Source organism: Lemur catta, chromosome 15, assembly GCF_020740605.2.
Source record: "Lemur catta isolate mLemCat1 chromosome 15, mLemCat1.pri, whole genome shotgun sequence".
NCBI classification, from domain to species: Eukaryota; Metazoa; Chordata; class Mammalia; order Primates; family Lemuridae; genus Lemur; species Lemur catta.
This window is the reverse complement of record NC_059142.1, coordinates 6,349,675-6,374,306: the sequence shown is the minus strand read 5'-3', so window position 1 is coordinate 6,374,306 and position 24,632 is coordinate 6,349,675. Positions and strand designations below refer to the sequence as shown.

The 24,632-nt window shown below is 44.9% G+C and overlaps 1 protein-coding gene across 6 annotated transcripts in view; it reads right to left on the bottom strand.

Annotated features, from left to right (window-relative positions):
* Positions 1-7,037: 7,037 nt before the first annotated feature.
* PRPSAP2 (phosphoribosyl pyrophosphate synthetase associated protein 2) overlaps positions 7,038-24,632 on the bottom strand; it is a 56,490-nt gene continuing 38,895 nt past the window's right edge. For all 6 annotated transcript variants that reach the window (XM_045526915.1, XM_045526917.1, XM_045526916.1 and 3 more), the window contains 4 exons: positions 24,299-24,447; positions 12,472-12,542; positions 9,862-10,008; positions 7,038-7,773 (listed from right to left, as the gene is read on the bottom strand). In XM_045526915.1, the coding sequence (XP_045382871.1) occupies positions 7,615-7,773; positions 9,862-10,008; positions 12,472-12,542; positions 24,299-24,447 (526 nt within the window). In that variant the 3' untranslated portion in view covers positions 7,038-7,614. The remainder of the gene's footprint in view (positions 7,774-9,861; positions 10,009-12,471; positions 12,543-24,298; positions 24,448-24,632) is intronic.

Here is a 24,632-nt window from a genome sequence, read left to right as displayed (position 1 = left end):
AGAAGGAAATAAACCATTTACAGGTAACTGCCCACTTCTGAGCAAAGCCTTAGGGAAAGAAGTAGTGATTCTGGTTCTGCTCGGAAGGGTGGGGATGGGGGAGGCCAGCAGCAGAGGACACAGAGGGAGAAATACCTCCCACATGTGCCACGAGCCTGGCCACGTCCACAGGGGAGAAATGCTCCCCAAAGCCCAATCACACCTTCATTCCCACCTCGCCCTACCCAGCATGATCACACCAGAGGCCCAACCCTCCGGAGACGCGCTTAGCTGAGCAGCCATCTGTACACGCTTCTCTAAGCTGCACCCCTCCCGAGAGGAGGTCCCCAGACGCGTGCACACCACCTCCTGGTCAAGGAGTGGGTGTGCGGGGGTCAGTGGGGCCCGTTTGTAGGCGGGGAGGGAGCCTCTATGAGTTTATTTTCTCTCTTAAATGCCTCAGAATTGTGACCGAGGCTCGACTCAGTAAACCAGGGGGGTGAGCGCGGAAGGACGGGCACAGGCTGCGGTTACTGCAGTGAGCCCACGGCCACACCTGTCTTCCCACGTCGCGTCTCTGCGTTCCTCCGCTCTTCCACTGCCTCCTTCTTTCGTGTTCTGCAGATATATTCAGGTCTACCGTTGGATCCCTTTTCCTTTCTTTTACTATATACTTTTTACTTATTTTCTTAGTGGTTGCCCTGGGCATTATAATTAATTTCCTAATGTGATGGTTAATTTTGTGTGTCAACTTGTCTAGATCATGGTACCTAGTGTTTGGTCAAACCGATCTAGATGTTTCTGTGGAGGTATATTTAAAATGTTGTTAGCATTTCAGTCAGTAGGCTTTGAGTAAGTAGATGGCCCTCCATGATGCGGTGGGCCACATCCAATCAGTTGAAGGCCTTAAGAGCAAAGACTAAGGTCCCCAAAGGAAGGAGAAATTTTGCCTTTGGACTGAAAATTGTAACATTAACTCTTCCCTGGGTCTCCAGCCTGCAGGCCTGTCCTGCAGATTTTGGCCTTGCCAGTCCCAACAATCACATGAGCCAGTTCCTTAAAATATTAATAAATCAACAGTGCTCTGTCTCTCTTCCTCTCTATGTATATATATATATATATATATATATATATATATATATACACACACACACATATATATAACATATTAGTTCTATTTCTCTGGAAAACCCTAATACCAAATAGTTCTAACTAATTATCAACTTAGTTTCAATAGTTTCAAAAACTTTGTTTCTTATAACTCCATCCCCACTATGTTGTATTTTCACAAATTACATATTAACACATTGTGTTCCCATCAATGTAAGTTTGTGATTAGTGTTTTCTGTAATTGTCCTTTAAATCATATAGAAAAAAAGTAGTTACAAATCAAAAATATATTAATACTGACTTTTATATTTACATATAATTATCTTTACTGGTGTTTTTTATCTTCATGTGGATTCAAGTTATTGTATTGTGTCCTGTTTTTTTGGTTTTTTTTTTGGAGACAGTCTTGCTCTGTCACCAGGCTGGAGTGCAGTGACATCATCACAGTTCACTGCAACCTCCAACTCCTGGGCTCAAGTGATCCTCCTGTCTCAACCCTGCCCTGGCCCTGCCAGTGGCTGGGACTACAGGCATGCACCACCAAGCCCAGCTAATTTTTTCTATTTTTTGGTAGCGATGGCATCTCTTGTCGAGGCTGGTGTGCAACTCCTGCCTCAAGGGATCCTCCCGCCTTGGCCTCCCAGAGTGCTAGGATCACAGGTGTGAGCCACTGTGCCTGGCCTGTATAGTGTCCTTTCATCTCAGCCTGAGGGACTCCTACTGGAAGCTTATTGAGCTTCTTCGATATATAGATTCTTTCATCAATTTTGGGAAGTTTCCAGCCATTATTTCTTCAAATATTCTTTCTGCCGCTTCTATCTCTTCTTCTTCTGGGACTATGCATTTATTTGGCACACTTGATGGTGTTCCACAGGTGTCTTAGGCTGTGTTCATTTTTCTTCATTCTTTTTTTCTTTCTGTTCCTCAGTCTAGATAATCTCAATTGATCTATCGTCCAATTCAATTCAAGTCCACTTTCTTCTGCTTGCTCAATTCTGTTGAACCCCTCTAGTAAATTTTTCATTTTAGTTGTTGTATTTTACAAGTCCAGAATGTCTACTTGGTTTTGTGATTTTTATTTCTTTATTGATATTCTCCATTTGGTGAGACATAATTCTCATGGTTTCCTTTGGTTCTTTGAATGTATTGAATCATAGGGGATTTAAAGTCTTTGCCTAGTATATCCAATGTCTGGTCTTCCTCAAGGACCAATTTCTAGCAATTTCTTTTTTTCCTGTGTATATGCCCTACCTTCTTGTTTGTTTATATGCTCTTAGTCTGTTTTGTGCTGTTGTAACAGAATACCACAGACTGGGTAATTTATAATAAACATAAATTTATTGGCTCACAGTTCTGGAGGTTGGGAAGTCCAAGGTCAAGGTGCTGGCATCTGGAGAATGCCTTCTTTCTGCATCCTCACATGGCAGAAGGCAAGAAGGTGAGAGGGCAAGAGGGGACCAAACTCACCCTTTTATAATGTCACCAATCCCACCATGAGGGTGGAGTCCTCATGGCCTAAACACCTCCCAGAAGTCCCACCTGCCAAAATAGTTACAATGGCAATTAAATTTCAACATGAGTTGAAATTTAGCCATAGCATATGCCTCAGAATGTTTTGTTGAGAATTAGATATTTCTAATATTGTAATGTGAGAAGTCTGGATATCAGACTCTCCCTGGTCCCTGGGGTTTGTTGCTGCCTGTAGCTGTTTGTGTGTGTGTAGTGGCCTTCTGAACTGATTTTGTATATTCTTTATTCTTTGTCATGTGTGACAACTGAATTCTCTGTTCAGATAGCTGAGTGGTCATCAGAGACTTTCTTAAGAGCCTGAAACTGAAAAACGAAGAAAAAAAAATATCTCCCAGTCTGCAGTTCACAACTCTGCCTTAGCCCTCACTTCTTGCTTGTGCCAGGCCTGACAGCCAGAAATGAGAGCTGAGGGCTTTCTTGGTCTTTTCTGAGCATGCATTCAATGTGCAGTCATGTGACCTTTTAGATTTCTAGGAATGGGTTGGAGCTTTCCAAAGCCCTTTCTTTCTAAAGCAACTCATTCTCCAGCCTTTCCTCCCAAGTGTTTTGGTTTTATTGTTTGCCCCCAAAGGCAATGGCTAATACTTTTGCCTTTAAACTTTTCCAACAATTGTCCTGCTCTACTCTGGGAAATTCTAAGTTAGACAAAACATAGGCAAGTCCTTTGAGCCAGTCCTTCAAGGAGCCACCAATCAGGTCCAAGCAAGCCACCATAATTCTTTGAGAACAAGGTCCATTCTGCTCTGGTTGGTACTAGGAATGCACACCAGGAATGGGGCTGTCGTCTGCAAAGCTGCCATGGAGTCAAGCAGTAGGCAATATGCCAGGGTGAGTTAACATGCCACAAAGCTCTAACTGGGATTCAGCTGTTTTTTTCCTTGAGTAAGCATTTAACTTGGTCGGTGTAAACTTTTTTTTTTTTTTTGAGACAGAGTCTTACTCTGTTGCCGGGGCTAGAGTGCCATGGCATCACCCTAGCTCACAGCAACCTCAAACTCCTGGGCACAAGCAATCCTCCTGCCTCAGCCTCCTGAGTAGCTGGGACTACAGGCACGCGCCACCATGCCCAGTTTAATTTTTTCTATATATTTTTAGTTGTCCAGATAATTTCTTTCTATTTTTTTTTTAAGTAGAGACAGGGTCTCACTCTTGCTCAGGCTGGTCTCAAACTCCCAAGCTCAAATGATCCACCTGCCTCGGCCTCCCAGAGTGCTGGGATTACAGGCGTGAGCCACCGCGCCCAGCCTGGTGTAAACTTTTAATTAGTTCCCAGAGTGCTACTCCAACAGTTGATTCTAACAGTTTTTGCTAGTTTATTCTCTGCTTTTGTGGGGCGACAGACTTTTGGAATTCCTGACTCAACCATTTTTGCTGGTATCTGACAGCTTATTATTTTTTCAAGTAAAAAGAAAACTTGGGTTATCCTCAAGAGTTCCCTAAAACAAAGAAAACCACACTCACAGAGCACCAAGGAGAGCTTATTTTAAGCCTGTACAGTCCTAAGTTAGCAGCAGTTAATGCGCCATGTTAACAATGCAGATTTCAACTATGATTAGGCCCTCACATCAATGTGTATTATTAATATTTCACATAATATTGTGTCTCACTTTCATGCACACGCAGGAGCACGACCACGATGGGGTGTGCGGTTGAGGTGTGGTGTCAAAGGAGGAGATCAGCTCTGGGACCACAGACGTGTGTCCAAATCTTGACACTGACCGGCGGGAAGAGCATTTCACCTCTCTGGCGTTTCTTTGCACATCAAATAGAGAAGCTGTGACAATGTGGGACAGTGAGGTAAAGGGCCAGGACAATGCCTGGCATGCAGTGGTGTTTAACACATAAATGCAGCTTCCATTATTAGTGATCACACACAACCTGAAACTTGTAGGCACAAATATCACCACTCAAAGGCTGTGCAGGCAGGTCGGCCCCTCAAAGCTCAGATCTGAGTCAGGCTGACTCGAGCCAAGCCAAGGCCGCCGCGGACCGCCCAGGCACTCCCCGGTCTGCCGGGCTGGCAGGCCTTCAGTCGGGAGATGCTTGAGACGATGGCAAAGAGTGCTGCCTGGCCGGGGGAAGCTGCATTCTGACTCGGGCTCGTTGGTCACAGCGGGGTCCTTGGAGGTAGTAAGTTATGGGCCAAAGGACTAATGCTCTGGCACTCAGTGGCTGAATTAGTGGGTATCCATCCATCCGTGCCCCTCAGCGACATCAGGGGTTCTTGATGCCCTGAGAGCACTGCTCTAACCGATGTTTGTCAGGTAAAGGCGTCACAATCAGAATAGGAAACTATTAGCCTTTTTCCTGTTTAGAACTTTTCGGTTCACCTCCCCCATTATCTGTGGTCACTAAGCAGAGGCAGCAGTCTGGGTTTCTCAGATGGAAGCAAATCCCACAGCACCCGGGAAAGTTGGTCTCCATGGCTGCTTCTGGGAGGGACAGTAGGGGTCCTCTGCACTGGGCGCTCCCAGCACACCAGAGCCTGAATGGTCCCCCCAGCCGCCCAGGGACTCCACTCTCTTCCCCCAGGGCCGTCTCCCCATTCTCTGGGCCCCACATAGAAGAGCAGCTCCACCTTCTGCAGTGCCTGGGACGTTCCCCGTGCTCCTGTCACCTCCCTCCAGAGCTAACACAGAACAGACCTGAGTCTGTGTGGGCGTGAAGGATCCTAGCTTCCCCCAAGCTCATCACTCAGAGGAAAACACCCCTGCTACACGCTTTCATTCATTTCTGTAGTGACTTCTCTTCATGAAAGATGACACGCCAAGAAAACCCAGGGAGGTCAAACCTCACTGGACACAGCCAGCAGGAGGACGCTTCCCACTGCAGGAGCCCGAAAGCACGTTTTCTCCCAGACAAATTCTAGAGGAGAACCCATCCCCCCTTGCTAGTGCAACACTGCCATTCCTGGAAGGGCCACTGTGCCAACAAAGCCACCTGAAGAAGTGCCCTCAGGCCACTCAGAAAGTGTGTGTCACTTGCCCTAAAGCAAAACTAGGCTGAGTGTGGTGGTGTGAGCCTGTAGTCCCAGCTGCTGGGGAGGCTGAGGCAGGAGGATCACTTGAGCCCAGTTTGAAGTTACAGTGAGTTATGATGGCACCGCTGCACTCCAGCCTGGGGGACACAGTGAGATCCTGTCTCAAAAATAAATTAAAAAATAAAAAATTTTAAACATTAAAAAAATAAAGTCAAACTACATGATGACTATAGTCATCTATAACCTGGTATCACCCATCTATAACAAAAAATGGCACGACAGCATTCACAGGGGCAGAAGTGGGATAAAAGCCAAAATACAGCAAGTGGAGATGGGAGATTTACTGCTGAAGCTTCTTCAGCCCATTTCACAGGACTGTGGGTCCTGATGCCCCAGGCAGGCTCCTCTCCCAAATGTGGCAACTGTCGGGAGGATGACAACCTGCTACTGGCCAGTGCGGCACCGGCCAAGGAAGCCATCCGCGCAGTACTCTGCAAGCGGCTCATGCGTGAAATCAGGAGCTCCCATTTCTAGGAGCAGGTTTGCAAAAAGCAACGACACTTTTTCAAATAGACAGCTCTGTCATTAACTGGATTTGAAAACTTCGGGTCAATACCTTTCTCCCAAGCTGTCTCCTTACAGGTGAAACGCCCTGGGGTGGCGCTGCTGGGTTTGCTGAGGGTGGAGGGGTGTGCGGGAGCCCACACACACTCAGGCAGCTTCCAGAAGCGGAGCTCTCGGAGCTTCTGCATGCACAGGGCCCCGGCTGCTCTGGGCAAGCCCCGAGAGCCACACAGCTCTCTGCACAGCACCGAGAAACCTCAACATAGCAAACAACAGTGATCTTAATACTATAAATACTATACACTAAATCAACTGCTATTTCATTCCAGATTCTACCACAGGCAGAAAGCAAAGGTTTTAGGTGTTTTGGGGGAAAGAAAAATTAATCTTTGTGAGAAAGTCTACATTTTTTCCACCAGGAATTGAGCTCAGTGGCAGGACATGTGAGGGCCTGACTCCCGGGGCGCCAGCCCAGGGGAGCCAAGTCCGATAAACTCCAAAGTGGAAACTCAGAGTTCTAAACTCTAACCTCCAAGACAGACAATACTTGACAAGGGTCATATCAATGACGCTCCCCCAGAGCATGCAGTGGCGTGACCTGTGTCAAGAATGGTGGTACCGTGGAAAAGTGAGCAGAGCCACATCTTGGAGACCGGATGGCACCTCATGCCCCTCGCTGCCCTGGTGCCGAGGCCTCATCCCTAGATCAAACCCCTCTCCCACCCCAGTCACGCAACTCCACGCCAGGAACTTTCAGGGTCTTTGACAGAGTGTCAGAACAGGGAATATTACATCCCCAAGAGACAACTGCATCCCCAAGAAGTTGCAGAAGAGAAAAGAAGCTGATTAACATTTCAAAGTCCACAGCATGAATATTCAGCTTTCATTTTATTTTAGTTATAAAACGGTTGCCAAAACACAAAGTTTTAAAAAACACACACAAACACAAGTTTTTATTCCTTCTTTAGTTGCAGAAAATAAATACCATGACATATTCCATAGGCTTGTCTATAAAAGCATTTCTAAAACCGTCATTTACTTGGATTCAACAGTATAAGCTTTCTGGCCTCTCAACTGCAGGTACCATATAGTAGGCCATTTTATTTTATTAACTTTTTTAAGCATTTGGCTCAAGCAACTTTGGAAAAAGGTTGTGAGCTTAAAAATCTTATTCTATTTCTTAAATAGTTAAACTAAAACAACCAGATCTTATTTTATTTAAGAGGAGAATAAAGCATTTCTTTTATAAAAATTGCCCCCAAACGCACACACAACTGAACTGACATAAAAAGTTGGTCTGTCTTCATAGGAATCAGCAAGAAGAGAGGGTACGGGGACAGGGAGGGGCGGAACAGGGCGGCTCCTGTGGCAGACGCCACCGAGCACGAGCCCACACAGCATCGTTCTTGCGTTTCCAGTTTGGCCCTCGGAGTTGGAAAAATGGACAGCTTTCAGTCATCCAAACCTATGTTTCTGAAAAGGTAGGACATGGACTCCCCGTTGTGAATCCGACGGATTGCTTCTGAAAGGATCATGCTGATATCCACAGTTTTAATCTTGGGGCACTGGAGTTTCTGGATTTCGTGTGGAATTGTGTTGGTGACCACCACCTGTGAATCAAGAGAAAAAACAAAGAGCATCAAAAAGCCAAGTAGCTTCACGCTTTGGTCTGAAAATGTGACACACTCCCAAATCTCCGGGGTTCTACCAGACAGGAAGACAGTCTACCCTACAAGAACGTTTCCAGTTAATATGAAGCTGCCTGTGTTTCTTAGTTTCTTAGGGTAAAGTTTTTAGTTTTTTCTTTCTTTTAGAGACAGGGTCTTGCTCTGTTGCCCAGGCTGGAATGTAGTGGTACAATCACAGCTCACTACAGCCTCCCACTCCTGGGCTCAAGAGATCCTCCTGCCTCAGCCTCCCAAGTAGCTGGGACTACAGGCACGTGCCACCACGCCCCACTAATTTTTTGATTTTAGAGACAGGGTTTCACTATGTTACCCAGGCTGGTCTTGAACTCCTGGACTCAAGTAATCCTCCCGCCTCAGTCTCCCAAAGTGCTGGGATTATAGGCATGAGCCATTGCACCCGGTTAAAATTTGATAACCTCATACCTACTAGGACAGCTATAGCCAAAAAGACAGATAATATCAAGTATTGGTGAGAATGCAGAGAAAATAGAATGCTCATCACGGCTGGTGGGATGTAAGATGGCTCAGCTGCTTTAGAAACCAGTCTGGCAGGCCCTCAAAAGTTTAAACATAGGCCGGTCGCGGTGGCTCACGTCTGTAATCCTAGCACTCTGGGAGGCCAAGGCGGGAGGATCGCTTGAGGTCAGGAGTTCAAGACCAGCCTGAGCAAGAGCAAGACCCTATCTCTACTAAAAAATAGAAATTAACCAGACAACTAAAAATATTCAGAAAAACTTAGCTGGGCATGGTGGCGCATGCCTGTAGTCCCAGCTACTTGGGAGGCTCAGGCAGGAGGATTGCTTGAGCCCAGGAGTTTGAGGTTGCTGTGAACTAGGCTGACACCATGGCACTCTAGCTAGGGTGACAGAGCGGGACTCTACCTCAAAACAAACAAACAAAAAAGTTTAAACATAAAGTTACTATATGACCCAGCAGTTCTAATCCTAGTTATATATCTAAGAGAATTGAAAACATACGTCCATGAGCCGGGCATGGTGGCTCACATCTGTGATCCTAGCACTCTGGGAGGCTGAGGCAGGAGGATCACCTGAGGTTAGGAGTTCAAGACCAGCCTGAGCAAGAGTGAGGCCCCATCTCTACTAAAAATAGAAAAAAAAAAAAAAAATAGCCGGGCAACTAAAAATAGAAAAAAGTTAGCCGGGCCTGGTGGTGCACACCTGTAGTCCCAACTACTTGGGAGGCTGAGGCAGGAGGATCAATTGAGCCCAGGAATTTGAGGTCACTGGTGAGCTGGGCTGATGCCTGGCACTCTAGGCATTCTACCCAGGGCGACAGTGTGAGGCTCTGCGTCAAAAAAACCAAAAACCAAAAAATATGTGCACACAAAAACTTATATACAAATGTTCACAGCTACATTATTCATAATAGTAAAAAAGTAGAAAAAAATCCAAGTTTCCATCAATGTCTGAAGAGAGAGAAAGTGTGGTATATCCACACAACAGAGTAGTATTTGATCATGAAAAGGAATGAAGCATTGCTCCATGCTACAGCATGGATAGACCCTGAAAGCATGACTCGGATTGAAAGAAGCCAGAAGCGAAAGCCCACACACAGTATCATCTCATCTACATGAAATGTCCAGAAGAGGCAAATCCATAGAGACAGGAAGCAGGTTAGGGTTGCCGGGGGCTGGGTGGATTGAGAGAAAATGTGGAGTGACTGCTAACGGGTACGGGGTTTCTTTTAGGGGAAATAAAAATGTTCTAAAATTGACTGTGGCAATGATTGTACAACTCTGAACTTTCTAAAACCCATCAGATTATATACTTTAAATGGATGAATGCCATGGTACATGAATCACATCTCAATCTGTTATCTAAAAAAAGTGGTAGCATTAGAGGATTATATTCAATGAAATCCAATATAACCCACTTTTTGAATCCATTCATAACTACAAAAGAACTCACTCTTGTACCTACTCTCTGTAACTAAGGATCAGGACGTGCCAAAGTGCCAGGCAGCTGTGCCCACACACGGCCTGCCTGTTACCTCATCGATGGCAGACTCCTCAATCAGCCGGGGGGCGTCGGAAGACAGCAAGCCATGAGTCGCCATCACGAAGATCTTATATGCACCTCTTTCCTTCAGGGTCTCTGCTGCAGCGAGAAAGCTGTCAACGTCGTCGATGATGTCATCCTGCAAATCACAGATGGAGCAAGAGGTGCATGAGCACTTTTGCAAGGGCAGGTTAGACAAGCAGGACAAAGGAGGGTCTGCCTAAATTACCGTGACAAATCTGCTCTTCTGTCCCGCCGTGTGCAGACAGCACAGTCCCAGGCCCCGTGCTCATGCCCCACGGCCCCCCTCCAGGCCTGGCACACGAGCTGCCTCCTGCACGCCATCTCCAACCACGCCCAGGCTCCCAGGTGAGAAAACTGTTTCCATCTCTGTACCCTGACTGGCCAGAGCTGTGCCCTCTTAATGTAGGTGGCACCAAAAATGATGCTGGAATAATTTTTTTTAAAATACATAGAAAAACTGTTATAAGATGCTTTTAACCGCTGGTAATGGAACTGTGGGTGGCTTTCTGCCCCCTTCTGTTTGCTACTTTTCCTTATGTCCAAGTTTTTTCCACTAAGCATATAGGAAATATGCTTTTTTCATGTTATTACAATGGAGAAAACAACAGCGATTATTGTTCTTAATAACAAAATAGCTTTCAAGTAGCTGGGACTACAGGCACACAACACCACACCCGACTAATTTTTTCTGTTTTTTGTAGAGACGCGATCTTGCCCTTGCTCAGGCTGGTCTCAAACTCCTGAGCTCAAGCGATGCTCCCACCTCAGCCTCCCCGAGTGCTAGTGTCGTGAGCCACCGCGCCCTGCTTAATTTCTGTTCTTTATAAATTACCCGGTATTCTCAGGTATTCTGTTAACAGCAGCACAAAACAGACTAAGACATCAGGAGCTGGGGCTGGGCGTGGAGGAGGTGGCTGTGGCTACAGAGGGAGGCAGGAGGAGCTCTCAGGTGAAGGGCACTGCTGAGTCTGGGTGGTGGCTGTTCCATGAAGCTCCCTGGGTGTGACTGCACACAGCTGAGCACACGCAGTGTGCAACACATCAGGGCTCTCCGAAGGAGCTCTGCAGGCTGCAGAGCTGGGAATTTCCAGGCTGTGTTACTGTAACACAGTTAATCAAGACAGAGGGAGCTGGGTAAAGAGCATGCAGGACGTCCCTGTACATTTTTTCCAACTTCCTGTGAATCTATAATTACTTCAAAATAAAAAGATTTTTTAAAAAATGCATTTGCAATAGAAAGGGAAACAAAATGCTGCTGAACCCGGAGCATTTTGTTACTACAGACTTTGCCAGTTGAGGAATAAATTAATGAACAGCTATTAGCCCGGGTGACATGAGAGATTTTCTAACTTGAAAATGACAACAAAATTACCAAGCACCAGGGATAACAAACAGGGAGCAGCCACTACGGAGCCTGGGAAACACTGCCATACAACCACTTTGTCTTCGGACCCAGCTCCGCTCCCAGGCACCTCAAAACTCTCGCACGTATACAGCAGAAAATAGGTGCAAGAATGTTCAAAGCAGTACCATTTGGAAATAGAAAAAATGCATTTTCGATGCCTGCAGAACAGATAACTCAGTTGTATAACAGCTATACCAGTGAAAAAGAATAACGTACAACTATCTGCTACGATGTGGGTAAATCCTGACAACAGTGTCGAACAAAAATCACGAAGGACACAAAGCCAAACAAAACAAGACAGGATTTAAGGGAATGTGCATTCATGGCAGACTGTAAGGATACGGAAGGGCACAAATGGATAGATTTTGGGTTGGGGACAACCTTTCGGGGGGAGAGAAAAAAAGAGCCCCAGGTAAGCACACAGGAAGCTTCCAGGGAACCTGGTGACGTGCCCCCCTGCAAGCAGACCAGCAGGTACCCAGGCGTTCACTCTATTCTTTGAGCTACATAGGCATTAAGTATATTATTTTTGTGTACTGGTTTTATAATGTATGAAAGCACATGTGTTTTTAACAGTTATAATCAACTTTGTTTCCTATTCTTATCACAAAATAATTTCTGGCTGGGCGCAGTGGCTCATGCCTGTAATTTCAGCACTTTGGGAGGCCGAGGGGGAGAACTGCTAGAGTCCAGGAATTTGAGACCAGCCTGGGCAACATGGCAAGACCCCATCTCTACAAAAAAAAATTTTTAAGTTAGCCGGGTGTGGTGGCACGTGCCTGTAGTCCCAACTACTCGAGAGGCTGAGGCAGGAGGATCGCTTGAGCCCAGGAGTTGGAGGTTGCAGTGAGTTATGATGACACCACTATACTCCAGCCCAGGCAACAGAGTGAGACCCTGTCTCAAAACAAACAAACAAAATTTCCCATGCTATAACAAACAGCTGCACAATTTAGTTAACTATGTAGTTAGCAATTTTTAAAACAGACTAATGATAGCATTTCTCAATTTCTGGGCCAAAATAAACGTTTAGCACAAGGCACTAACTTAAATGAGACTTACCTGACCATACCACTATCCCTAGGCCTTCTATATGCCTACAATTAACAAGTCAGTCAACAGAATCACAATGGTAAATACTAAAATTAATAATAACAAAAGAAGGCTACATACCACAATGATGGCAATCCTTCCTCCAACATCACCAACAACTGTGATTGGGGGCTTTTCTTTAGGAATCAGCACTGGTCAGAATAAAACAAATACACCAAATTTTTATATTAAAAAGTAAAACAAAACCTTTAGGAAGTTAATGTCTCATGATCTCATGATAAAAACACCAAACAAAATAGGGACAGAAGGGAACTCCCTCAATCTGATGAAGGGCAACTACGGACACCCACAGCTGACATGACACTTCATGATGAAAGACCGAAAGCTGCCCCCTAAGACCAGGAACAAGACGAGGATGCTGCTAGTTCCACTGTCATCCACCACTGTACTGGGTGTGCTAGCACAGGTAACTAGGCAAGACAAAGAAAAAAAGGCATCCAGATCAGAAAGGCAGAATTAAAACTCTATTAGCAGATGACATGATTCTACATATTAAAAATCCCAAAGAATCCACAAAAAACTACCTAAGCTAATACAAGAATTCAGCAAAGCTGCAGAGTACAAGATGAACACACATAAATCAGGTGTGTTTCTACCCACCAACAATGAAGAACCTGAAGAGAAAATTAAGAAAGTAATTCCATTTACAAAAGGTTCCAAAGGAAAAAAAAAAACGCTAGGAATAAATTTAACCAAGGAGGTGAAAAACTTGTGAAAACTATAAAACACTGCTGAAAAAAATTAAAACAAGAATCTTTGTTTCCCTCTTTTTTAGAGATGAGGTCTCATTCTGTCACCCAGGCTGGAGCGCAATGGCACCATCATAGCTCACTGCAGCTTCAAACTCCTGGGCTCAGGCTAAGTGATTGTCCTGCCTCAGCCTTCTGAGTAGGTGGGACTACAGGAGTGCACTATCACGCCTGGTTAAGTCTTTTAAAAAATTCTTTTGTACAGGAGAATCTTACTACATTACACAGGCTAGTCTTGAATTCCTGGCTTCAACCTATCCTCCCACCTCAGCCTCACAAACCACATGAGCCACTGTCCTTGGCCAAGACTCTTAAATATTACACCAAAAGACAAGCAACAAATAAAAATCAGACTTCATCAAAATGGAAACCTTTTGTGTGCCAAAGGACACTATCAAGAAAGTGAAAAATAACCTAAAGAATGAGAGAACATTTGCATACCATTTATCTCTAGTATCCTAAATATACAAAGAAAGCTTACAACTCAACAATAAAAAGATATACAACCCAATTAAAAAATGGGCAAAGGGGCAGGAAGGGGAGAGATTAAGAAAAAAAGAAAAATAATAAGATTTTTAAAAAATGGGTAAAAGACTTGAAGAGACATTTCTTCCAATAAGATATACATACGCCCAACAAGACCAGGTGTGTGGTCACATCCATAATCCTAGCACTTTGGGAGGCTGAGGAGGGAGGATCACTTGAGGCCAGGAGTTGGAGACCAGCCTGAGCAAGAGTGAGACCCCATCTCTACAAAAAATAGAAAAATTACCCAGCTGCACCTGTAGTCCCAGCTACTTGGAGGGCTAAGGCAGAAGGATTGCTTGAGCCCAAGAGTTTGAGGTTACAGTGAGCTATTATGATGCCACTGGACTCTAGTCTGGGGGACAGAGGGAGACCTTGTCCCAAAAAATAAAAACAAAAACAAATGGCCAAAAAGCACACCAAAGGATACTCAACATCATTAGTCATTAGGGAAATGCAGTTGAAACCACAATGAGATGCCATTTCATACCCACTAAGATAGCTACAAAAAAAAAAAAAAAATCAGAAAATAAGTGTTGATAAGAATATAGAGAAATTGAAACCTCTATGCATTACTAGTAGGAATGCAAAATGGTATAGCTGTTGTGGAAAACAGTACGGTAGTTCCTCAAAAAGTTATACATAGAATTACCATATGTCCCAGAAATTCCAATCCTAGGCATAGATACCAAGAGAAATGAACTATGTCCATACAGAAACTTGTACATGAATGCACACAGCAGCATTATGGCAGGAAGGGGGAAACAATCCAAATTCCTATCAACTGATGAATGCATAGACAAAATGTGTTGGATCCATACAACAGAATATTACTCAGCCATCAAAAGGAATGAAGTACAACACAGATGAACATTGAAAACATGCTAAATGAAAGAAGCCAGACACAAAAGCCCACATATTGTATGATTCCACTTATATGAAATGTCTAGAATAGGTAAATTCACAGAGACAAAAGGCAAATTAATGGTTGCCAGGGTTTGGGGGAAGTGGGCTTGGGGAGTGACATTAGGTTACAGGGTGTTCTTCTGGGGTGATGAAAGTTTTGAAACTAGAAAGAAATGGCAGTTGCACAACACTGTGAATATACTAAATGCCAGTGAATTTTACACTTTAAAATGGTTAATCCTGTGTTACGTGACTTTGACTTCAATTAAAAAAAGCTCCATGTCACTGAAGAAAAAAAGTAGACTATTCTAGATCAGAGCTTCTCAACCTCTGACATCTTGGGCCAGTTTTTTGTTGTGAGGGATTGTCCTGTGTATTGAGAGAAGCTGAGCAGCAGCCTTGGCCTCTACTCACTAATGCCAGTAGCAACTCCCTCAAGCATGACGATCAAAAACAGCTCCAGACATGACCAAAAGCCCTCCAAGAGACAAAATGCACCCTACCCCCAAAATTGAGAGCCAATGAATGCTCCAGATTGAAAGAGACTAAAGACGTGACAATCAAATGTAATGTGTGAACTAGGTTAGTGTCAGATGAGACAAAAAAGTAAAACAAAACAAAGAAAACTGTCAGAACTGAAGTGAATGTTTATATTTCCAACACTCCTGTTCCCAGGACACTTGAGGTCAATGCCAGTGGAAAGTACAATGGGGAGGCCTCTAGGAAATCAACCTGACAACCTCAAACAAATATTTATGCCTTTAGACTCATTAATCTCACATTTAGAAACTTGTAATGAAAAAAACCAAAGCACGGGAAAAGTTTTTTACCCACGTATGTTTACTGCCACATTATATTAGAAACAAAAGAATAAAATAAACGCTCCAAATTAGGCTGTAGTTGGGCAGCCCAAGTCCCATTCATCAGATGGGATATTAGGCAGCCAATAAAAATGCTATCTACAAATGTTTCTAATAACTTGGTAAAAAATATGTTATGCAGCTGGGAGAAGGCAGGAATACGCATAATTATGCATTCTGCATGGATCACAGCTCCATGAAAATAAGGACAGAAAAAGTGAAAAGTGGCTTACCAAAATACAAAAAGTAGTGTGTCTTTAAATAGTGGGATTAATCACTAATTATTTTCTTCTAATTTTTATGCATTATGTTTATGCATGTTTTGAAAAATTATATAATGCATTTATGTTCTGAAAAAGAATTTTTCATTGTTTTTAGTTGGCATTTTTCATCTATAAGAAATCAGAAGATACAAAAAAAAAAAATTTTTTTTTTTTTGAGACAGTGTCTCGCTCTGTCATCCAGGCTGGAGTTCACTGGTGTGCTCATGGCTCACTGCAGTGTTGAACTCTTGGGCTAAGGTGATCCTCCCATCTCACCTGGCTAATTTTTCTTATTTTTTGTAGAGACGGAGTCTCGCTGTGTGTCCAGGCTGGTCTCGACTAACTCTTGGCCTCAAGCGATCCTCGGCCTCCCAAAGTGCTGGGATTACAGGTGTGAGCTATCACACCTAATTTTTAAAATCTAATACTAAATATCAAAATCTTTATATATGAGATACTATAGGAATAATGCTTTCTTTTCCCTTCATATGTTATTTGTTGTTAACTTTTTAAAAAAGTATTATATGTAGGATTATCAAATGATCAAAAAATTTCAATATTTAGGATCTGTGAAATTAAATTCTAATACATTTCCAAAGCAGTCTTATAATGACCATTACTTAAGTCAAAATACAAACACAGAAACATTAGAACTAAAATTGTGAATGAAACAAGCTGAAACATAAAGACCAAATAAGTAGATAAAGAACTGCTGGAGGCCGGGCGCGGTGGCTCACGCCTGTAATCCTAGCTCTGGGAGGCCGAGGCGGGTGGATCGCTCGAGGTCAGGAGTTCGAGACCAGCCTGAGCAAGAGTGAGACCCCGTCTCTACTAAAAATAAAAAGAAATTATCTGGCCAACTAAAAACATATATACAAAAAAATTAGCCGGGCATGGTGGCTCATGCCTGTAGTCCCAGCTACTCGGGAGGCTGAGGCAGTAGGATCGCTTAAGCCCAGGGGTCTGAGGTTGCTGTGAGCTAGGCTGACGCCACGGCACTCACTCTAGCCCGGGCAACAAAGTGAGACTCTGTCTCAAAAAAAAAAAAAAAAAGAACTGCTGGAAAGAACTCACAGATCGTCTGGTCCGTGCCCTCACTTTCAGATGGGAAACCTGCAGCTACGTTTCTGCAGTTCCAGAATCCACTGCCTAAGGCCACACTTGAAGCTAATGCCCACCAAGTCACAAAGGAGCTGGGTTCCTCTAAAGATTGCCAACACAGTCCTGACCACAGCCCATGCACCTGCAAGACTCCATAGGAACATACTCCCTTTCACGTTCAAGGGCATGTCTCGTCTTATCAATAGACCAATTCAGCCCTTGTGGGCTCCACTGAGGTTCCCAGACACAAACCCCTCAGTGGCCAGGCAAGGACTCTGAAAGGGAGTGGCAGCCACAGACCTACACCCAATAGCTTTGGAGCAGGAGTCAGCAAGAAGGGTACACACCAGCGGAGGGCTTTGTAGCCCTCAGTCAAACGCTTATCAACACTTTCCCGGACCTGAATTCTGTACCCTGGCTCCACCCCCTGCCTTCCTCCTCTTTAGCCCCCATCGCTGAGTCCAAGAGACCACAGGATGGAAAAGCACAGGTTTTAGAGTCAGACAAGCCCAGTGCTGTCACTATGTGACCATAGGGAAGTCTCTTTCCCTTTCTGACCCTGTTTATAAAATGGAATATCATCAATTAAAATGGCAGTCCCAGAGATTAATGCAGTATAAATGTCCGTTTCCTCCCACTGTCTTTTGTTAACGTCTTCCAGCATGTTCTGTCACTTTCATTCCCATTGCCACCACCCCTTAGAGCAGTGATGTACAACAGAAGCACCATGCAAGTCACAGATGTAAGCCACAAGTGTAATTTTAGGTTTTCTAGTAACCACATTACAAAAGCACAAAGAAACAGGTGAAGTTAATTTTAATAATATATTTTATTTCAACGTCTCAAAAACATTATCATTTTAACATGGAATTAATAAAAACGTCACTAATGAGATGTACATTAATGTTTTCACATCGTGAGTGTGTGTCCTTCACACTACCATCCATCCCCGCCCCCTGTTCCCAGCAGGTGGGGCCAGACGTTGCCAGAGGCCCCCAGGCTGGCAGCACAGCCCATGAGATGCCGGCCCCCCTCCCACGCCCCTGCTTAACTTCCTCGGCCTCCAGGATCGGCCTCCTGTTTCTGACTGTCATCCCCGCAGTCCACCCCGACGCAGACGCAGGCCTGGCTGGCTGAAACAGCGCCCTCACTCACTGCCTGGGCTCCAGAGCCTGTCATGCCACACATGCAGTTACCGGTATTCAGAATCTTCCTCCCAGCAGAATACTGCGCATTCATCCCATCTCTTCCCTCCAGTGACCTTCGGGCAGTCAGGCTGGTGTCCTTCCCGGCCACGCCACAGCTCACCCCGGCAAGAAGACCTCATCACTGCAGTGCCATCTCACTCACAGTAACGAGGCAGCAGCTAAGTCCTGTGGGCTCGCCCTGGGCTCTCCACGGCTGGGCCCGTCATATGGACCAACTCTGACACAGGGCCTCTAGCTGTCCCTCTTTTTCAGATAAAGAACAGGCCCAAGGACACACAGCTAATAAACGATAGAGCGAGACACAAACCCCAGCCCAAGCCCCTAGAGCCTGCCTTCTTCCCCGCAGGCTCCCAGATGCACCCCTTGCCCGGACACCTTCTAGCTCCACCTCAACTAACTGACATCTACAAAGTACGGCTGGAATCTCAGCTTTCCCATGTTTATTCCAGCGACACTATTTCCCTCTCTGCATTTTCTGTTTATAAATGAGCAAAATCCAAGGCAAAGCAAGAACCTAAAGGAGTCCAGAATACACCCCTGTGGCAAAAATTATTTTGAGCTGAAAGCACTTGAGTTCCTGAAATCCTTTATATGCCAAAAAGTAGAACCTCCCAAAAGAACTTACTTGCCATAAATCCCCTCCCTGGGAACAACCAGGGATGACTGACTCTAGTCACCCAACACCAGACGTCAGCGCCACCTAAACAGGCACCGTCACAGAACTATCCTGCCCCCTCCCCTCAGGGCCCACTGCCCCCGAGTGCCCTTTCCCTCCTGCCCTGCCCCTGCTAAGAGCTGTCTGTTCTCCCAGATGTGCCTTTCTGCCCCTCCCCGTCCCCTATGATATATGAGCTCCAAATTCTACCCCCTTACTTCTTTGAGTCACACTTTTGTGAACTCCTGTGTGTATGTGACTAAAATCTATCTTTCCTCTTGCTACTCTGTCTTTTGTCAGTTTAATTTATAGGCTGCCAAACACTGAACATAAGAGGACAGAGGGAACGTTCTTCCTCCTCAACAAACTCAAACAAAGGTAGTATTTTTTTTAATTGGAAAGACATCATTAAAGCATAAGGAAAGTTTCTTAAAAATAAAAACAGAAAACAAATCCGTGCACAACTCTACCACCCTATCGCAATGACTTTCATTCTTCATATTCCCTCCTGGTCCTCGCACAGACAAAGACAGTGCCATGATCTGATGGTTGGCGTCCCCTCAAATGCATACGCTGGAACCTAACACCCAATGTGACGGTATTAAGAGGTGGAGCCTTCTGGGAAGTGATTAAGTCCCAACAGCTCTGCCCTCATGAATGGGATCAGTGCCCTACACAGGCCAAAGGAAGCCAGTGGCCTTGCCCCTTCACCACGTGGGGCGCAGCAACAAGGTGCTATCTTAAAGGCAGAGCAGGCCCTCATCAGACGCTGAATCTGCTGCCACCTTGATCTTGGACCTTCTAGCCTCCAGAACTGTGAGTAATAAATTTGTCGTTTATAAATTACCCAGTGTGTGGTATTTTGTTACAGCAGCCTGAACAGACCAAGACAGATACTGGTACTGAGAAGTGAGGTGCTGCTGTATCAAATACCTAAAACTGCACAAGTGGCTTTAGGACGGGGTAGTGGGCAGAGGCTGGAAGAGGAGAAGACTAAAACCAGCTACACTGTCACGCACAGACCATGAGAGTGACTGTGGTGAGGGCTCTGCTGTGGCTGGGTATGGCTTCTCCCCACCAAAACTCAAGTTAAAACTTGAGGCCAGGTGCGGTGGCTCACGCCTGTAATCCTAGCACTCTGGGAGGCCGAGGTGGGTGAATCACTCGAGATGAGGAGTTCGAGACCAGCCTGAGCAATAGCGAGACCCCGTCTCTACTAAAATAGAAAGAAATTATCTGGCCAGCTAAAATATATATAGGAAAAATTAGCTGGGCATGGTGGCACATGCCTGTAGTCCCAGCTACTCGGGAGGCTGAGGCAGTAGGATCGCTTAAGCCCAGGAGTTTGAGGTTGCTGTGAACTAGGCTGACGCCACGGCACTCACTCTAGCCAGGGCAACAAAGCGACACTCTGTCTCAAAAAAAAAAAAACTTGACCCGATGTGGCGGTGCTGGGAGGCGAGGCCTAATGAGAGGTGTCTGGGTCATGCAGGTAGATCCTTCATGAATAGATTAATGCCCTCCTGAGGGAGTGAGTGAGTTCTCACTCTCATGGGAATGGATCAGTTCCCGCAAGAGGTTGTTATAAAAGCCAGTTTGGCTTCTTAGACTCTTGTTTCCTCTCTCACCATGTGAGCTCTTTGCACACACTCACTCATTTTTCTGCTTCTCTGCCATGTTTTAACCCAGCACGTGGCCCTCACCAGAAGCCAGCCAAATGTGGCAGCAGGCCCTTGAACTTACCAACCTGCAGAAACATGAGCTAAATACAGTCTTCACTTGAAGTCACCAACAGGGTCTTGGAAACTGTGACTTCAAGTGAAACAATGTATCATAAAACCAGTTTTCCATAGGCTAACTGATATAAACAAGAGCTGAATTCCTACAGCACATTTCTGGATACAAAAACATTGTCAAACTTCTAAATAAAGACCCAAAACACTTTAATATAATAAAAGTGAGCTATATGTACTTTTAAGAGACATTAATAAAAACAAGAAGGATAAATATTTATCCAATTTTTGGGAAATCAGTGATTGACAGGATTCATGGTGGTGGTGGTGAGTTAACTCAAGGAATAAATGTTTGCAAAAGAAAAATTTTAAGGGCTGGGCACGGTGGCTCATGCCTGTAATCCTAGCATTCTGGGAGGCCGAGGCAGGAGGATCACTCAAGGTCAGGAGTTCGAGACCAGCCTGAGCAAGTGAGAGACCCCATCTCTACTAAAAAAAATAGAAAGACATTAACCAGACAACTAAAAATATGTAGAAAAACTTAGCCGGGCATGGTGGCGCATGCCTGTAGTCCCAGCTACTCGGGAGGCTGAGGCAGGAGGATTGCTTGAGCCCAGGAGTTTGAGGTTGCTGTGAGCTTGACGCCACAGCACTCTAGCCCGGGCAACACAGTGAAACTCTGTCTCAAAAAAAAAAAAGAGAAAAAAAAAATTTTAAGAAGCATCTCCTTCTATTATGTAGTCCATCAATAAAATAAACATGGCAGGCTCACTGAGCACTTTTGTACCTCCTCATTTATTGTGTATTTGTATGATTATCATATACTTTATGAATTTTTTATTTTGTAATAATTTGTATTCATTTCATTCATTTATTTTCCAACCTACTTATTCCAGTTCAGGGTCTCAGGTGGCCAGAGTTTATCCCAGCAGCTCAGGGGACACAGTGGGAACCGATCCTGGTCAGGACACCATTCCATTGCAGGGTGCACTCATACCCATGCCTACACTCACTCATATTGGGAAAATTAAGACTCACCAATTAACTTAAATGTGCACATCTTCGGGATGTGGGAGGAAACAGAGCACCCAGGGAAAGCCCACACAGGCCTGGGGGGGACGTGCAAGCTCCACACAGACAGTGGCCCCAGCTGCGAACTGATGTTTTTTTCATCAGCATCATAATAAAACGACACTGAATGAAATGACGTTATTTGAGGAACTGCTGTAAATGTCTTTTCTTTATAAACTACCCAGGCTCAGGTATTATATTACAGAAACACAAAATGGACTAAGACAGGCTTAGCAGAAAAGCAGAGCTGTAGAGAAAGCCTGAACCTTCTTATAGATTACCTAAGCAATCACAATCAGAATGCTGGTAGAAATATGGACAGTAAAGGCTTTTGTGATGAGGTTGCAGACAAATGAGCAACACATTAATAGAAATGAGGAAAGGCTATCCTTGTTTTAAAGTGATAAAGAACTTAACTAAATTGTGTTCATGCCCTAATGTTTTGTGAAAGGTAGAACTTAAAGAGTATTTGGCAGAAGAAATCGTTAAGCAAAGTACTAAAGGTGCAGCATGGCTTCTCTTGACTGCTTACAGTAAAATGCAAGAGAGAAACAAAGATGGAATTTATACTCAAAAAGGAAGCCGAACTTAAATATGTGGAAAATTACCAGAATGGCCATATTATAAAGAATACTGCCGGGCGCGGTGGCTCACGCCTGTAATCCTAGCTCTGGGAGGCCGAGGCGGGTGGATCGCTCGAGGTCAGGAGTTCGAGACCAGCCTGAGCAAGAGTGAGACCCCGTCTCTACTAAAAATAGAAAGAAATTATCTGGCCAACTAAAAATATATATACAAAAAAATTAGCCGGGCATGGTGGCGCATGCCTGTAGTCCCAGCTACTCGGGAGGCTGAGGCAGTAGGATCGCTTAAGCCCAGGAGTTTGAGGTTGCTGTGAGCTAGGCTGATGCCACGGCACTCACTCTAGCCCGGGTAACAAAGTGAGACTCTGTCTCAAAAAAAAAAAAAAAAAAAAAAAAAAAAAGAATACAAAAGCATGCTGAAGAGAGAATGCCAAGGGTTTGGCCAAGCAAATGCTTGACAAGATGGTTAGTACGGACAGAAGGAAGCCAGATGCTACTCATCAACACGACGGAGGGATGACCCTCAAAGGTATTTCTAAGATCTTTGGGGGCTGCCCCTCCCATCACAGGCCCAGAATGGCAGGGCCTTGAAGGCAGAATGATTTCAGGGCTCCCTTCCCTGCACTCTGCTGCAGTGCTTCTTGGCTGCCCCAGCTGTGGCTCAGGTAGGCCAAGGTGCACCTTGGCAGTAAACATACCATGGTGGTGCCTGCGCATTGCCATCTCCATGGTACACAGTGCCCGAGCTATGGAGGTATGGCTACCTTCACCTAGACTTCAAACGATGCCCCAAAGAGCCTTAGGGCCCAGGCAGAGAACCAGCACAGAGGCAGGGCCACCGCGGCGAGCTCCCACCAAGGCAATGCCCAGTGGAGTTGTGGAGGCAGGGCCGCACCTGAGTCCCCAGACTGGTAGAGCCACCAGCATGCAAGGCCAGGCTGAGGGACACATGTCTGAGACTCCAATGCGTAAGAGCTACTGCATGGGCTGCTCCCAGCAAAGCCATGGGAGTGGGGCTGCCCAGAGCCTTGCAGGTCCAACCCCTGCCCCAGTGTGTCTGGAAGGTGGGCCTTTGAGTCAAAGGAGATTATTCTAGAGCCTTAAGATTTAATGTTGTTTGTCCTGTTGGGTTTTGGACTTGCTCCTTTTCCTTCCTATTTGGAATGGGAATGTCTATCCTATTCCTGTCCCATCACTGCGTTTTGGAAGCATCTACCTTGTCTGATTTCACAGGCTCACAGCCGGAGAGAAATTTGCCTCAGAATGAATCTAATTTAGATGGTATGCGTTGATGTTAGAAGTTAAGACTTAACCGGAGTTAAGACTTTTGGGGCTACTATGATGAAATGAATGTATTTTGCATGTAAGGCATGTGAGATATGAATTTTGGGGCCCAGGGGCAAAATTTTATGGTCTGAATGTTTGTGTTCCTCCAAATTCATGGTGAAACCCATTGTGGCAGTAATAAGAGCTGGGGCCTTTAGGAGGTGATTAGGTCGTGAGGGCTCCACTCTCATGAATGGGATTAGTGCCCTTATAAAAGATGGTCCAGGGAGCCTTCCACCCTCTTCCACCACATAAGGATGCAGCAAGAAGGAACCATCTATGGAGGAACAAGCCTTCACCAGATACTATGAAAAATAAACTTCTCTTGTTTATAAATTGTCTAGTCTAAGATATAATGCTAAAGCAGCCTGAAGTGACTAAGACAGACAAGTGGTATACAATCCTGTATTCTGTCTTATTGACATATATTCCATAGATTTTCTCTTGTTTCCAGATAGTCTTGATTACTTCAAAGGGCTGGATAATTAGCTGTTCTGACACAATTTACCAAGCCCTACCCTTTGGGAAACCATTTAAACCATTCCAAAATTTCATATTAAAAATAGCACTATAGTCAATAAATTTATACATACAGCTTTTTGCTTATGTTAAACTATACTCTAGGATACACTGCTAAATGAATCAACAAAATTCTCTGAAATACCATAACCAAGTCTAAACAGTTTGAACATTTTCATAGGTCTTGCTCTTGCAAAGGACAGACTGCTTGTAAAGGGCTCTGTAATTCACAGGGTCTTCAGAAGGCCATTCATTACTATCTTGCCAGGAAAGGTGTTAATTAGTTTTTGCCAACTTAAAACAAACAAAGTGTCACATTGAAAAGAAAAAACCCACAACCAGTTAGCCTTAAAATCGAGGCAAGCAGCAAAGCTGCGCCAGCACACTTACTGGGGATCTCCAGGCTGGGGTGGATGGCAGCCACACTCCTGACCATGGGCGGGGAATGGCGTCCGTCCACCAAGTCGGACTCTGCATCCTGTGCTTCTCCGTGAATCACGGCGATTCCCAGGCGCAGGCGCTCAGCAAAAGACTGTGCCCTAAGGGAAAGCATCAGACACAAACTCAAAAACCACGTAACCTGTTTTCTCCTAATGTCCAGGGGAGAAAACATTAAGAGAATGTAAGTAAAAATGTAGTTTCCCAAAGGAATAAGGAAAAAAAGAGAATAAAACAGCCTCAGACTCCTAGAATCCAGGACTAACTGTGGAGACCCCGCATGCCA